This window comes from Pempheris klunzingeri, chromosome 8 (assembly GCF_042242105.1).
Source record: "Pempheris klunzingeri isolate RE-2024b chromosome 8, fPemKlu1.hap1, whole genome shotgun sequence".
Lineage (NCBI taxonomy): Eukaryota > Metazoa > Chordata > Actinopteri > Acropomatiformes > Pempheridae > Pempheris > Pempheris klunzingeri.
The window spans coordinates 14,522,746-14,539,059 of NC_092019.1; the positions used below are offsets into that span (position 1 = coordinate 14,522,746).

The 16,314-nt window shown below is 38.4% G+C and overlaps 3 protein-coding genes across 3 annotated transcripts; 1 reads left to right on the plus strand and 2 right to left on the minus strand.

Annotated features, from left to right (window-relative positions):
- Nucleotides 1-596: 596 nt before the first annotated feature.
- ptdss1a (phosphatidylserine synthase 1a) lies at nt 597-8,906 on the minus strand. Its single transcript, XM_070835132.1, has 13 exons — nt 8,539-8,906; nt 7,916-8,007; nt 7,574-7,618; nt 7,367-7,491; nt 7,082-7,240; nt 6,636-6,787; nt 5,749-5,890; nt 3,489-3,601; nt 3,251-3,316; nt 2,881-2,980; nt 2,563-2,631; nt 1,698-1,764; nt 597-1,580 (listed from the first exon to the last, which is right to left on the minus strand). Exons 1-13 carry the CDS (start codon nt 8,718-8,720, stop codon nt 1,486-1,488), a joined length of 1,407 nt encoding a protein of 468 aa, XP_070691233.1. The 5' UTR covers nt 8,721-8,906; the 3' UTR covers nt 597-1,485.
- A 1,396-nt stretch (nt 8,907-10,302) lies between these two features.
- On the minus strand, nt 10,303-12,286 carry LOC139204838 (uncharacterized). Its single transcript, XM_070834850.1, has 7 exons — nt 12,250-12,286; nt 12,012-12,177; nt 11,766-11,864; nt 11,441-11,497; nt 10,689-10,781; nt 10,464-10,580; nt 10,303-10,373 (listed from the first exon to the last, which is right to left on the minus strand). Exons 2-7 carry the CDS (start codon nt 12,171-12,173, stop codon nt 10,344-10,346), a joined length of 558 nt encoding a protein of 185 aa, XP_070690951.1. The 5' UTR covers nt 12,174-12,177; nt 12,250-12,286; the 3' UTR covers nt 10,303-10,343.
- A 388-nt stretch (nt 12,287-12,674) lies between these two features.
- On the plus strand, nt 12,675-16,263 carry LOC139204839 (uncharacterized). Its single transcript, XM_070834851.1, has 6 exons — nt 12,675-12,723; nt 13,689-13,870; nt 15,260-15,379; nt 15,547-15,603; nt 15,718-15,825; nt 16,204-16,263. Exons 2-6 carry the CDS (start codon nt 13,703-13,705, stop codon nt 16,261-16,263), a joined length of 513 nt encoding a protein of 170 aa, XP_070690952.1. The 5' UTR covers nt 12,675-12,723; nt 13,689-13,702.
- The last annotated feature ends 51 nt before the right edge of the window (nt 16,264-16,314 follow it).

Sequence of the window (16,314 nt, forward strand, 5' to 3'; positions counted from 1 at the left end):
AAAAGAACAGCACAAGTCATTTTCAATGGAATTGCTTTTGGCAAAAGACATCTAAATCCAGAGACAATGTACCATTTATAGTGTCTGCTGTAGCACGGGAGCCTGGTCCATTCCACAGAGGTCAACATCTGGATTGTCAAGGATTATGAGGGATATATCTGTACTGTGATGCTGCTGACAGAGCAAATGAAAATAAACCTTCAATAAAACACTCGAAACACAGAAGAGTCAAACACAAGAAGCCCAAATTTAGTCTTAGTACAAATTAAGAAAAGTTGGGAGTAAAAAAAAAAACAAAAACAAAACATGCAAACAGGCACGAAGGGTAAAATAAAATGTTACGATGACAGTGAAAAGACATAAAATGACAATACTGGCATCCTGGTGTGTGCTGTAATATAAAGATCTGTTGACTACTCTAGTAACATTTTCCTATTAAAACACTTAATTTGATTTGACACAGCCATGCAAATGCAATGTATGCAATAACAAGGAGGTCGACAGTAAAAGAAACCCACCTGCCCACAGACAGGTAGAACCTGACAACGCATGCAGGAATTTGAATTTCCCTCCGCTATCAGTACAATGACAAAAAAAAAAAAAAAAAAAAAATTATAGCAGCCACAGATGGACAGGAGAGTAAAATCACTCAAGGTCACAATGATTCACAAAACACTCAAAACATTACAAAATGTACAGTATCTGCAAGAAAACATTCTGAAAAGTGCTTATACTGTGTGCTTTGCTTTGTTCCTGGTCAAACACAAATCTCAGTCAGTAATCCTACCAAACGAAAGCGGCTTTGCATTGAAATCCTACCCACATTCAAGTCCACAAAACAAGTGTGAACACCTATGATGAAAACAGACAATCAATGACAGATGATAATAATAGAAAGACAATAGCCTTTCTGTGCCATAAACATTGAGGCTCCTATTTATGTGATAAATTCTACATAATGGCTTTTATCATTGAAATGTGTTGAACCAACATACTGGAGAGTTAAGGCTGGCATCAACCAGTCATATGTACATTAACCATCAATGATATACTGTATTATAGGATAAATGTTTCTAAATTATAGTTTATCAGCTACGATGATCATGCAGTCACGTCTGGAATCGGCAGTTTTTATTGCTACCTTACACACACACACTTCATTTTACTACTTTTTTTCCTCTCTCTGTCTTCACATACACAGAAACCTTTGATCAGTGGTTTAGGAGTTTTTTTTATGACTACATCACACAGTTAAGTGTGCGTCTGTAGTTCAAGCCTCTGTGCACTCCTAATAACACTGCATGGACCTGTTCATCCACTTAGTCTCTCCTGTCTCCACTCGCTCTACTGTAGGTGGGGGCTTTCTAGGCTTCAATTACACCAGGAAGTGATCGTATCTTTACCCCCTTTTTCAACCTGCTATCCTTCACACCTGGCTCCTTGGAGTGAGTTCAGGATTTGCACACCAGCCTCTAACTCCGGCTCCTACTGGCTGTCTAGGCCGTTGATGGATCTCATCGTTCCCGAGCCCTTCCCTCTACGTCTGGTTGTAGGGCTGTCGCCGTCCACCTCTGTCTCTCCTGGAACGTGAGGGTCAAACACTTGGAAATTAGTTTGTTAAATGAAGATGCAAGTGAACACACTGCATGTTTACAGTATGAGCAAAACACCACTACAAACACTAGGGGTCACTGTACCTTTAAATGCTTCTGACACATGTTCTCCATATTCTGTGTAATTACTGTCTTCACATTCTGAGAGGCTCTGCGAGAGGAGAAGAGGTTCAGACACAGGACACACATACCTTTAACTGGACAGGGAACATAGTGGCTAACTGACTCTTTCAGCACTCTTAGCACACTGAATGATAAGACTGTTTAAAGGGCTCAAAGTTAATATTCAACGAGGGTCCTCAAGGGTAATTCAGCTGATTGACTTAAGACATGGCCTTTTGTCATTCGGGCCTACACAACATGTTGCAGCTTTACTCATACACGACAGGACCCTTATAGAAAGCCACTTGTGCAATATTTGGCACCCGGCCTGAGGTGGAGTAGGAACAGCAATGATATCACAGGCTCCATCTAAGATGGATTCAAAAAACGTTCAGTCTTAAACTTATGACCATCTTGTGCGTGAAGAACGCTCTCCCTCCATTTTCACAGTGAATCCTCCTGTATATTTCCTCATCAGTCTCATAATTATTAGAGAGAACCCCAGCTGGGTACTTTCTATTGTCTAACGGCACACAACCACAGAATGATGAGACGTTAAGCAGGGACTCAGTCACTTATTCGAACATGTAACCAACTTGTAAAATTGCAACCATATTTGCATAATGACAAAGGGCTTTTGTTTGAACACTGATTGAACACGCAGGTGTGGGTTTCCTTCACAATGACACTTTGTGAATCACATTCTTTTTGGATTAAAAGAAAAAAAAAATCACAAGCCATCATCAGCTTTAATAACCAACAAAGGTCACTTATTTAATTAACTATATGACAGACTTAACATGGGCAACAAAAAAAAAACACTAAAAATTTAAAGCAATAAACATACCTTCTCTCTTGGACCATAATTTTCAGCAAACCACACCATTCCATACAGGCACAGGAATGTAATGAAGGCCTAAAAATGGGTCAAATATAACAGAGAGAGTTTAATAATTTATGGAAACTCCATAATCAATAACTTACAGCACGGACAGTTTTTGCTGTTGAAACAGAAAGATACATGAAAAATGACTCAGTGTCAGCGACAAATTTAAGGCTCATGATTTCATGTATTCTAAAGCATCATGGGCCTACTACTAACTGCAGAGAGCCATAGTAATTCATTTGGACACAGAAATGCAACAGTAGTGTGATCTGAACTTACCAAACACAGCAGCCAGAGGATCACATAGAGGATTTGTGTTTTGGAGAACAAGTCCTGTCCAAACTTAATACACGCCAAGGCCTCCAGAAAAGCGATTGCCCTGTGAACGAGGGAAGAAAAACCAAACACATACAAGTAAAAAAAAAAAGCTAAAAATGTGGCTTATACCTGAGAGCAACGCTATATTCACTGTCTTGAACACGCTAACATTTGCTTGATTTATTACCCTGATAGACCAGTTGTTATGACCCTTTATCTGCCCTTATTGCCCCCTGATATGCACCCTACAGCGACTGAGTTTTCAGGATTTTCTTGAAAAAAAAAAAAAAAAGTCAACTTTATTCAGAGCTACAGTTTGGGTTTCACTTACCCAAACACCCAGCACTGGGTCCCAACTCTCTTGCACTGTGTGTCTGTGAGGTACGCATAGTACTGCCTGAAGCACAAAACAAACACAATACAAATTTTAATTGCAGGTCTAGCCAGTTACTTGTAAACAAGAAACTAGCTATAAGCATGTAATAATGCAGAGCATGCAAAAAAAAGTCTGCCATTATCAGTTTCTAGGGATGAATTCCCTTATAATAAAACTGTTTTCTGTATTTTACCTCACTGTTGGAGCTGTGATGATACCAATGAACAGGATCCGACACCAGCTGAGAGCATGGCTTGCAGGAAACACAAAAATGTGCTTGAGGAAGAAAGTGTTCAACTCCGTTAGCTACGGACAAAGAGGGAAACAGACAGAGGGGAAGTTCCATATGTAATAGTTACTGTATATAACACAGAGAAGCAGCACAGAGACACATTTCTGTTATTTTGGCTCAGTATTCAAGCACATTAGGTTTGGAAATAGAATCGACAGATATAAATAAGCTTCAATAAAGTATTTATATTTAACGTTTAACCCCAAATCTTTTGCAAATGTTAACACATTTCAAGTTGGATCATGTTCAGGTCGCTGACTTGGCAAGTCAAGGACACTGTGCTGTTTGGCCTTAAAAACCTTTTGGATTTGTTTATGAAAATTATGCAGCCATACTGTTGTAAAAGTAGTGATATATGAAAACGGCAGCACTCACTGCTATGTTCACTCAATATGGATGCCAATGCCCTTCAAAAATGGAGTTAATGATGGCTAAAAGGAAATCAGCCATCATTCATTTTATTATATACACCTGTGCCTTTCCCAGTGTGTCATGTAAAAATGTCCTCTGATAAAATCCTTATCATGTTATGGCATTTTAAACGAGGTCGAACAGTTACATGTGTTTAATGTACTATACTCTAACTTTTACATTTACATCTCCCACTCCTTATTATTGCTCATGGTATCCTAAAGCTGTAAAATATGTAAATGTTTGTGACTCCATTTAATTACAAATAATCTTGATGTTGATTAATTCTATGGGAATAACATGTACTACTGCATCAGAAGAAGCTTTGTGTGCGTCACACTGCAGATACTGTACACTTGAAACTTTTCCTGGCAATCTTTCAGAGACAATCTTCACTTTCTGAAACTATTATTGTATTGCTATTTATTTCTATCATGAGACTTTTGAGTATTCAGTGCATGCACACATCCATAAATCTCTCTCTCACAACAGACATTTTTATTTCACAGCAGGACAAGCACAGGTGTAGCAAATACCATTTCATGACAGCCCCGTTCCTTAGCATGTGCCAGTAACCCATGCCAGTGAGACTGTTTGCACAAAAGCAGGGTCCTGGAACTGGCCCACTTAGAAGGAATGCCGCCATTATTAACGTTACTACTCACACCTGCGCTCGACGAGTCCAAACATGTGCTGTCAGTACGGTCTATTCGCAATGAGACTGTCAATTACTGTTACTACGGGCGGATGCACTGAAAAGGTCAACCAGTTCAGCCTGTAGTTAAAACATGTAGAAAGAGTTAATAACTATATAGAAATATACAGTTCTAACTTTCCATTTGAAGTAATGAAGTCTGGGCCGTTGTAGATTACATTTATTCCATTTCCAGTAAAACAATAAATGTGATGTTATTTTTTCAGTTTTTAGTAGTTCAGTTTTCTTTGATATGATGAATTGCTTGAGAAATGTTGAAAAACTTTTGACTAGCAATGCTCAGTATATTTTTCAGAAAAATGTAACTCTTATTGAAACCACTTCGGTTTAGGACACTAACAAACAAAGATTCTTTTACAATGCAAGTCACACTTGGATTAACACGCTGGCAACAAGACTAGTGGTTCATTCAGTTCCTCTCATCCGCACTGGAAGATAATGAGAGGGAGGCCTGCTGCCGTGTTATTCACTCATTTGGCCTGGAGCCTGTGTGGTTGAACCCAGTGAAGAGCTGCTGAACTGTCACCACACTGAGCAGAGCAGAGCTGAGACGCCCCCCATCTCTTCAACTAATTCTCAAGGACTGGTAATTACTATTTAAAGCCTCGAGAGAGCTGGGAACTGCCGGAGTGAGGGAGAGGGGAGGACGATATTGTTTCATAACGACACAAAAATGAGAGAAACAGCAGCTTTTCATCTCCATGGAAGCTAGTGGCTTGAAATCTGGCAGCCATAGTTGACTCTCCAGTGGAGAGCAATTGAGTTTACTCAAGTTCTCCATCCATGGTTTTCTCATCACCATAAATTGCTCCTAAGTAATCCAGCCCGTCTTTCACTCTTATGGGATTAGCTGTTAATGTGTGGACAGCAGGACACTCGTGCATTATATGTGTCCATGTGAGGCAGGTTTTAGATTTCAACAAAGGAGGAAATTAGATTAACCTGGACTTAGCACGCAGAGCACGCCGGATGATCCCCGGCTAGTTACAACTTAGCGACCATGAGATGGCGAGAGAGGATTTCTCACTGGCTTACCTGCCAGATGATCATGAACAGATAGACGCCCATCACTCGCTGCAGGGAAGACTTTGGGTCAAGCCAGCGTACATAGGTCCAGCTTGCGGGGGTGAACTGTAACACGGCTCGTTTGATCTTCCCTGTGGTGGTGTGGATGTCCCTGGATGGGAAGCACAGGAGAAGGATTACAAAGACTTGCAGATAGATTTACAATAAGTATTATGTTAGTGGAGTAGGCAAAGCCTGATGAAAGTAATGCCATCACATTAATTATTTAACTCCACTCTTCCCTGATGAACTTGTGAGATCATATTTTAAAACAATGTATGCATCTTAAGATGGTATTTCAAATGTCTTGTTTGAGTGGAATAGACTTAATTGTATTGTTACAAAGGAGTAGAAGCTAATTTAATATACTACATAGCGCTTACTCATTTGAATTTAGTTGTTTTACTTGTCCTGACTTTAACTACATCTTCATTCTTTCTTTCTTCCTTAAATATTATGCAGAAGTTACACTTGTGTAAGTTATCGATGAAATATGAAAAAAACATCTTTTGCTGAGCTCACAATAAAAAGCTTCTTGAATTTACATAAAAAGCATAAAGGATGAACAACCATATAACAATTCTGTGGCTCGTGACATCGTCCTTTATGGCTAGATTTTGAGTTTCAGTTCAAAGTAACTTAATGGTTCATAATGTATTCATGTAAATGCACTATGACTCAGTTAAGGCTGATCCCCTGAAATGCATGCACCAGACTTGCACTATAAATCCCACTTCCCTTTTTGCAACCTATAAATGACTTAAACAATCCAACTTCAAAAACTGTGGTTGCATCCGTTGATACCGTTTGCATAAATGTTTATTAGTAAGCTAATTTCCAAACTGCAAGGTACATACTTAATACTGGCCCAGTGGTAAGTCCTCATCTCCAAAAAGCGGCAGACAGTCATGCCAAGCCAGATGCCTCCTCCATTACACAGCAGAATGTCGAGAATCACCTGGTCCCACCAGCACTCAGCAAAATTAGGCAGCAGATGCATGAAGAATAGCTATGGGAGCAGGGGAGTAGGATGCTATGAGAGTTTACATCCTATCTGAAAAACTGAACTTTTCCATCTACTGTCATATTTAATGAATGTTATATAAAATGATTGAGAATGGCCAAAACCCATCAATTTCCACCAGATAAACCACTTACATCATCAGCTTAGTGGACCTTAAAATTTCTCCATTATGAGAAAGAGAGAGACAGTGACAGACAGACAGAGAGAAGGTGATAGGTCACAGGATGCCTCAGGACGCCGAGTGTGTGATAATCTCATCTGGTGTGAGCGCTTCTTTACCTCAGTAAGCTCCCAGGTAATACTGATGGTCCAGCAGAGGCCATAACTTCGAATGAGCAGGGCCTTCATACCCCAGCCCCAGAAATGGCTGAACGCAAAAATGTCAAAATGGCTAAGGATTCTCTCCCAGGTGATGACGTGGCAGTTCACAGCATATTCCTGCAGAGAGCAGCACAGATAACCTCATCACAATGAGTGAAAAACCCCTGGTAGTGAACTGGTAACACAACAGGTGCATGCAAATCAATCTGAAAATTATTTTCTGTGTAAGCCTACATCACCCACCATTACATCTGCCTCTCTCTTGGCATAACGCAGGTTTGGGTCCAACCAATACATTAGCTGCTTCACCTGCTGCCAGTTGAGGAAGATGATGAAAACCAGGAACAGGAAGTAGAGAACACTCAGACCTAAACAGCACAGGGACATTTCGTGATGAAAGGAAACCTGCAGGTCCAAACAAAAACGGTTTCCGCCCACAGAGATACTCACCAAAAACTATTCTCCATATTGCTGGATGTGGTCTGGTGAATGGACCTGCAGTAAGGCACAAAAAGACACTGTCAAAACATATAACCAAGAACAAGTGATGAACACATTATCTCATTGTGCCAAAACAATTAAATCAGTTTTCTTTTTTATCATTCACATTTTTTATCATTGTGTCACATGTACTTCTCCGGATCCTCTTATAATGACCTCCTTATCAAGGTTCTTGTCATGTAAAGCAGTCATTTACTGTGCTGTTTGGAAAACATCTTCAGGCTAACTGTACTGTACTGTACAAACACACTAAATAAATAATAACTTGTGTGTCCTTTTTTGTTAACTCACCATTAGGAAATGCCAACACACTGATCACCAGGAAGAAGGAGATGACCAGGATGAGCCCCACCCACACATTACTGTCAGGGTTTCCATCATCTCTGCAGGCAGGTTAAACACAAATTTAATAACAATAGTGTTATATAAATAATTATATAAGATATGTCCCCTCAACTGCTATAGTGATGTGAATATGCTTGTGTATCTTCAAGTTTCAAACAGCAAACACATCATATCAGATTTTGACCAGGAAATAGAGGTTTGTAAAGCACATAAACACTTTAAATGAGGCTTTATGGCTCGTTTTCTTGCTGGTTACATTGTTGTGGCTAATGTCAGCACAGGAAACAATGTTCATCACTGGACCAACGTTATATAACGCAACACTTTCTCTTTTTTTTATTAGATTAACGTTATGCTCACGATTAATGGCAGCAAAAATGTGAGCAGCCATCGCTGAGAAATTTATTAAAGTCCTTTCATGCGGACGTGGAGCTAATTTCAGTGCTAAAAAAAACCCCATTAGAGAGAAGCTAACAGCTAGCTGTGTACCTGGCTCTGTCACAGCATCACCGTTAGCCGGGCGCTAGCTAACGAAGCTAATGCTAACTGTTAGCAGTGACAGACTTTACCTTGTGAAGGCGAAATACATCAAACTGAGCACCGTGCATGTCAGCAGCGTTATCGTGTGCGGCCTGTAGAAAAAGTCAATGGTGATATCCTCAACCTGCTGCTCGTTTATCATTCGGAAATGCATCCTGTAGTTCACATCATCCTTGCTCAGAGTATGAGATCCGCTGTACACTGACGCCATGGATGAACGCAGTCAGGAGAGCAGCGGCAGCAACAGCAGCAGCAGCATGAGAAAGTGATCCGCTACGGTCCAGCTGCTACCACCACCACCACCACCACCACCACTAACTACCACCACACGCTGGAAATAGTCCAAGTAAACACATTTACATAAAAGTCTACATAGCTGTCTGGCAGCGCAACGACGCAGAAGTAACAGCGGAGGCGACCAAGCAGCAGAGGGTTAAAGCAGATTTAGAGAATTTGTTCACTTTTGATTGTGATTGGTGTGCATGTGTTTGCAGGGAGTGTCCCAAAGCGGAAGAGTTCAGTCGACCTCCTTCATCATGTGCTGCTAGGAGTGTTTCTAGCGTGACCTCCATGCAAGGACTTTAAAGTCAGACAAATGAGCACAGCCCGACTTTATAATCCACCAGACTAATTAACTACCCTAAACTGTGGCCTCATAATTTAATTTAATTCTTAAAAAAGATTAAAAAAAGAAAAAAAGATGTATGCCTACAGGTGTTGTGGGGACTTGAACAGAGTGGCCTATACCAGTTGCCTAAAGTTATCATTCTCAAATGAATGTGTTTCCTATAATACATCCTTCATTTCATTGAAGGTTAATTTAACTTGGCTTCATTTGGTTGTATTTATCTCCCCCATGTGGGGGTTCATGGCTTCACATGTCACTGAAACAAAACAAAAAAAAAGAAAACTTCCTCAGCTCCCAGCAGGGGTCCCTATTATTTTATACTTAGAGCAGCAAGAAAGTTGCCCCCTTCTATTTTCTGTTAAGATCTATTGTACTGTTTATGTTATTTCTGGTAATTAAGAAAGCAGGAGGGGAGAGAAATGTTGATTTTGCATGCATCACATGCATTCTCCCCCGAGCGTGTGGATGATAACCACCTATTGTAGTCATTTGGGCAATAATACACAAAAAGAAATGCTCCCCAAAAGCATGCTTTGTACTAGAGTACCACTAAATCCTAATCTGAGGCGAGGATTAGATTTACTGAATTAGCCGAAGAACAGGTTTGGGTTTACAAAAGTTTAAATTTGCATGGTAATTGATTATTTTTGGTTTGTAACTCACACTGTAAAAAGTGACTTGGTCTTTACACTGTTAAATGACCGTACTATTTCTTCCACTTGATTATCGTGTCTAGCACAACACTTTTTTACAACTCGTAAAAAAAGCAGATTAAGATTGTTATTCTGGGGATCATTTGCACATTATTATTAGCTGTGATTGTCCAAAGTAGAGTAATGTGTTGTAGGCCCTCAAGAAAACATTAACAAATGAAATAGTAACATTTATTTGCCCAAAATAAAGTTACAAAGTGGCTCACAAAGAACAGAATAGAAATAAACAATGATTCAAAACATCTGTGAAACAAAATTCTTGTGTAAGTATAAAGGGAAAACGCCTCACCGATAATGACCCACCCTGACTGACAGCTGGGTATCAATACAATCAATAATCAAATTAAAGTGATTGACCATTATATTATGGAGCACGCATTCAAAATGCAGCACTAAACCATCACATGCATCATTTTTAAAACCTTAAAAAGGAGAGTTTGAATGATTTGCAGTCCAAAGATTGTTGGTCAATGGTCGCGCTGAGCCTTTACACTTAGTCTCCTCGTTTCAGCAGTATGATGGGCTGCAGAAAAAAAGGCCACTGTTAATTATAAATAATCTTGTTCCTCTTACAGTGTACGAGGTTGCTGTGTGTTTAAAGAAAATGACATACCAAAGTGTTGAACTGTTGTCTGCATATAGCTTTACTCAACCAGTAGATCAAGAATAGAGCCATGAACATTTCAATGATCAGCAGGGACAAAATCAGTCCCCTGATCCCTTCATGGAGCTATGAAAACATTTGAGGCAGTCGTGGAAGTGAATACACATTTGTTTGGTACTTCAGACAGTCACAGCGGTCACCTTAACATGAAGGATAAACGCTATTTTCTTTTACCTTGAGATCTGCTGGAAACCAGAGCGCACAGAGACAGATGGCTGCAGCTGACCAAAAGAAGCTGAGGATGTTCAGAGAGAAAGACAGCTTTGCCTGGAGGGTGTAAAAGACAGTAATAACGGAGGCATTAAATAATTAGGAACCAAAAAAACAACAGCAAAAAAACTAATTCCTTTATTAGAAACTAGGATCAGACATCTTGTGATAACTTTGAGCCTTTTTTTAATTGTCAGATCTAGATTTCACAAGTATGAGCTTCATCATCTTTAGGACAATTATCTACACAGATCTTTGTTGGTTATGATTATTTACTTATTGGTGAAAATTTGCAAAGAAAGATAACTTAATTTATGTTTGGAAGTAATTCCTCATCTCACTTCTATTGGTGAAATTAAAGAAGACATTAACTTTTTCATTATATTTATGCTGCAAATCTTTCCATTTTACTAGATTTGCATCATACTTGGACTTCATGTTTGAAAGCACCCTCCAGTTCTGTTATTTTCTATTATTTCTGTTTCCTGTTCCAATCCTATTAGAAAAATTACAAAATATTATACTACAATATCCGGATCAATATATTTGTATCATTTTCAATTAAATGGTTAATTCATCTGTTGTAGTTAAAGAATTAACCATTGAATTTTTTTCCCACTGCTGTAAAATTTTCACCTGAAGAAAGAATCAGTTTTACTTTTTCCACTTAGTGGATTTTCACTTCAGCACAAAAACGTTTTAAAAACACATCTTACCACATGCATGTTTGGAGATTGTCCAGCTGCATAGGACAGCATACCAGAGACCACAAACTAAGATATTGATAAAACAACAGCATTAGTGACTATAAACAGAAATATAGATAAGATAAGATACGTCACACAGGGAAAATGAAATGCCACAGCAACAAAAGGAAGTACAAGAACAGACACGCAGTATAGATGTACTGTCCCTAATAAACAATAACAGTAAATAACAGTGGAAATGCCTCTAATTCTAATTGTACTTTCCTTCATTATTCAGATTTTCACAGAATCATCTGGAAACAAATCGCATTTTTTGCTTCACAATTGTATTTACCAGAATACTGGGTTGAGTGTAGAACAAGATGATGTCTTTTGTCTGAGTGAAAATCAGGCCGAGTGTGATAATGAACACACCAGCGATGGCTTGGGCCGCCTAATGAGAAAAAAACAATAAAACAAAACAAAAAAACTGCATTACAATGCTTCATTAATTGTGAGTAAGTTGCAGCCAAAATTATAAACATAAAGCTATGAAACAGTCTGTGACGAGTCTACCTGTGTGAGAATCAAGTCAACTTACTCCAAGAGGTTTAGGTTTTCCGTTAATTGAAAAGACCTTGTAGGAGTCTTTGTACACACAGTGAAATTTCTCCGGCATCAGCGGACCCTCCTGAACGTACTTTAGACTCCCAATGGGAATGGTGATGATCATCGATTCATCACATACAAATGTCTTCTTCATTCTCCTGAAAGTAAATAATGTTAAAACAGTTTTATATCACTGTGGTGATATGTCATTGAGGTTTGAAGTAACATACCTTTTTTTCTTCTCTTATCTTGATTCAGACCTGAAATTATCTGCTTTGTTGAATGAGTTTGACGAAGAAATGACCTGGCACGCCTATTGTTTCTCTGTCTCTGTCTCTCTTTCTCTCTCTCTCTCACACACACACACACACACACACACACACACACACACACACACACACACACGAAATGCTTGCTTGCAGACTTTTGAATTTGGTAAACAGCTTGGACCTAATATTTTATCTTATCTTTGGTCATAAATGTAAAGAAAAGTGTTTTTGTTGAATCAGAAATAATAATAACACGCTTACAACTTGTTGCAGTGAGGCTTGATGAGATGTTAGAGGCCGGTGGCAGAGTGAGGAAGTTAGAGCATGAAGTGACCTCATCTTTCGAAGTATTTGCAGGGAAGCGTAAACCATGCCAAAAGAGTGAGGCAGCTGTTTGAGACAGATACAGACTGTGTACTGCACAAGCCAAACGTGGTAAGAATCTCAATCTAACATCTTTACTGAAATCTTTAGCATCTTTAACATCTTCTATCATCTTTACTGAATTGCTCCAAAAAGGCGTTGTTGTACATGTCGGCAGTAGACATGCATATTCACGTGTATTTACTGTAGAGAATCTGAAGTTTTTGTATCATCAAAGAAACATTACAATTCTGCTAATTAGCAGGTATATGAAAATTAGACTACCGGAGCTGCTGTTGATATTTTGTACCAGAATTTAGATTCAAGGCAGCTTTTTCTTTGTCAGTTTCTGTGGTCATGTCCTTCTTACAGGTTGTTGAGTTATGACAACAAAATAAATGTGTAATAATAATAATAATAATAATAATACATTTTATTTAAAGGCGCCTTTCTGGCACTCAAGGTCGCCGTACAAAGCAGGAGACAATAAAACATAGAAACTTTACACAATATATAAATTTACACAGTATAAAGGCAGGTTGACAGTACAATTAAAATACTGTGTTGTTGTGTGAAGTTTCCAGTATTGTTAGTAATTATCCGCTTTGTTTTTAACGAAGACGAAACTGATTTACACAAGGAAAACAGAAACACATGCACAATGTATTACTTCTGCAAGCACTGTTGTAAATATTACCATATTCAATATGCTTAGATTTATCAACATCGATCTTTTAATTGTATGAGCATTAGTTCCATTTTTCTGTGCAAAGCTGTACTTTGTGGTGATGATCTTGGATTGTATCATAGTGGTAGTTATCTGTCTTTGAATATAATGCAATCCAACAATGTCAAACAGTGAAGTTGAATCACAGTGTCAGCAACAGTTGAAACACATTGTACAAGGGTTTCTATTTTTTGCTTTTTTAATGATACTGTAGTGTTCGTCCCATGTTAACATTAAAGGCAAAAGGATCCCCAGCACAAATAAGAGAACACATACTGATTTTCAAATCAATTCATCATCATCACTCCAGATCAGAGAAGCACCATGGCCTGTGGCGATGCTGACATGGACATCCATGGAGATGATGAGGAGCCAAGCACAGCCGACCGCAGAGAGCCGCTGATGATACAGTGTTACCAAGCTTTAGAGTTAATGCCAGACAACAAAGGGCCGCTGCATGACCTGCTGCAGAAACAACCTGCTGTATTGGGGGTAAGAATGACAAAAATGCTCAGGATATACAAGAAAAATCAATACTTGTTAAGTACACTTTCATCAGTCGAATGCAACAGTCAATAAGCAAACTCTCTGAAAGGTCACATCGTTAAACTATTACTGAAATTTAGGTGTTGCTTCAACATTATGATCATTTCTGGTGTTGGTGTTGTACTTTTATTGTACTATAAACTTATTTTCTATCAAAAAAATCATGATATATTATCTATTGCATTTTATTACTTTTTAGGACCCTGTGTCGTCAACCCCCAAAGAAAGAATTGAAATTGCCCTGAAATACTGAGCATATTCTGAAAGACAGTGCTGTCTTTTGGAGGCCGTAACATTAATTTGTACCAACCATGTCATGCTCATGTTGTGCGAATCTTGAGCAGTTTGGGGCAAAAACCATGTATTGCTTTATAGTTTATAGTATATAGTTTAAGTTGCAACCCAATTATTTATAGTCATAGAAAAGAAAAATAACTAAGTCAATGTTTTTTCTTTCCATACATCACAACTCAGTATAACATTTTACTTCGGAGAGACGTCAGTCCAGACGTTACTGATCACGATCTTTCACTCATTCCTCCCTGTGATTATGTAATTTAATGTCCAGAAATATGTACACAGTTTATGTAAGATATTGCAAACAGGTAAGAGGTGCACTAAGGATGAGTTGTCCAGAGCACCTTGTGCAGATTTACGCTGCAGCAACAGGAAATGCTTGTTTGTGGGTTTGTGGTATTCTACCCTGACATTGTAAAGGTTGAAGTTTCATATGATCCTGTGATAACACGTGCACCGGGTTCTTAAAAGTAATATCAAGATTCATATTTTTGTTTTCTGTATTAATGCTACCAACATCAATTAGTTACACAATGATTTATGTAACATGCTGATATTTTATGTATATTGTCTTTGTTTTTAATTTCATTTTAGTATGTATTTGGTAACAATATCCGGTGGAGATGCATACACAGGCATGGATTAATGCATGACAATCATGCTTAATGACAGTACTTCTTGAATTCTCAGAAATATAAAAGATTTGAATTATCTTATGAATGTATAAACTCATGCACGCACAATCAATGCAAGAGCTAAGATATTACCATAATCATGGTCTTTATTGGGGTCTTTGATTCATGTCTTTCTCATAGTAGCTTCTGTATTATTTGCATCAGTAACCTCACACACATGCACATGCACCTTACTATTTTTTTGGAAATAAGGCTGAGATCATGAATGAAGCTCATAATATGTACTGCAAAAATTGATAGAGTTTAGTGAGTTTACAATTACAGTATTTACAAATTAAAATCACAAGTATTACCTTTACTGACATGTGAATTTATATTTTATTTGTCTCTGTTTTTCTGTCAGTCTCTGCAAATGGTGAGCGGCCTCCTCAGCGTTGGAGTGGGAATTGTTTTTGCAGCGACTCAGGACATACAACAGTCCCTTTTCACCCTGTTCAGAGTTTCCCACCTGACAGGAGCCCTTGTAAGTCTCTGCTCAAATTGCTTAAATTATAAATCAAACGATAAAAATCACGCGCTAAATAGTTTAATTAGTTAAATCAAATATTATCCAACTCCAGAACATCCAACTTGACTTCAATATAGTTTATTCAGCTCTAAACTGCATTTGTCTCCCTCTCTTCTCTGCAGTTCATCATTGCTGGAATTGTTTCCAACCTCTTGTTCAAATATCCGGACTTACTGCCTGTAAGTGCAACTCAATACAAGCCCAACAAACAGCACACTACAGTTGGTGAAGGTGATTATTTGCTGAATTAATTAAGTAATTTGTGAGATTTCGATGTATGACTCTTGTTATAGGTGTCCCTCTTCGTTAACTGTGGCTGTATTGCCGTAGCTGTAGTGGCAGCGACTCTAATAAGTGTTGACCTGATTCACTGGGCTCCAGAAAATGATCAGCAGTTGAGGGTAAGTCCATATAAAAAATGACAAAATAAAACTATTCAAAATGCTTATTTAACAATTTAATAACTAATGCATACTTGATGATCTTTATGTTTTTAACAGATGGAGGTGCTAGAGCTTTGTGTGCTGGGGCTTGAGGTGTTTCTCTCTGCAATCCTCTGCTTTTGGTTCACTAAAGAGAAATGTGCCAAATCACCATGATCAAGCTGTTGACATGATTTGACAAGAAGTCTGAGAATTTCATACTTTAAAATAGTTGTTTGTATACACAGTTGAGGACCAAGGGTTGTGCTTAAAAAAAGTTAAACTGTATCAGAAAACGTTTTGTTTTTTGTACTTGAAGTGTGGCTTTCTGTTCTGTCTCAATTACCTATATTATAGATGAAGCCCCTGCTGAACAGCCCGAGCTGTGGTCTGCTTCTGATGTTTGACTTGGACTGAGAATGCACCAGTTGTGGTAAACAAATGTCAGTTCTTCTCATGTGAAGGAAA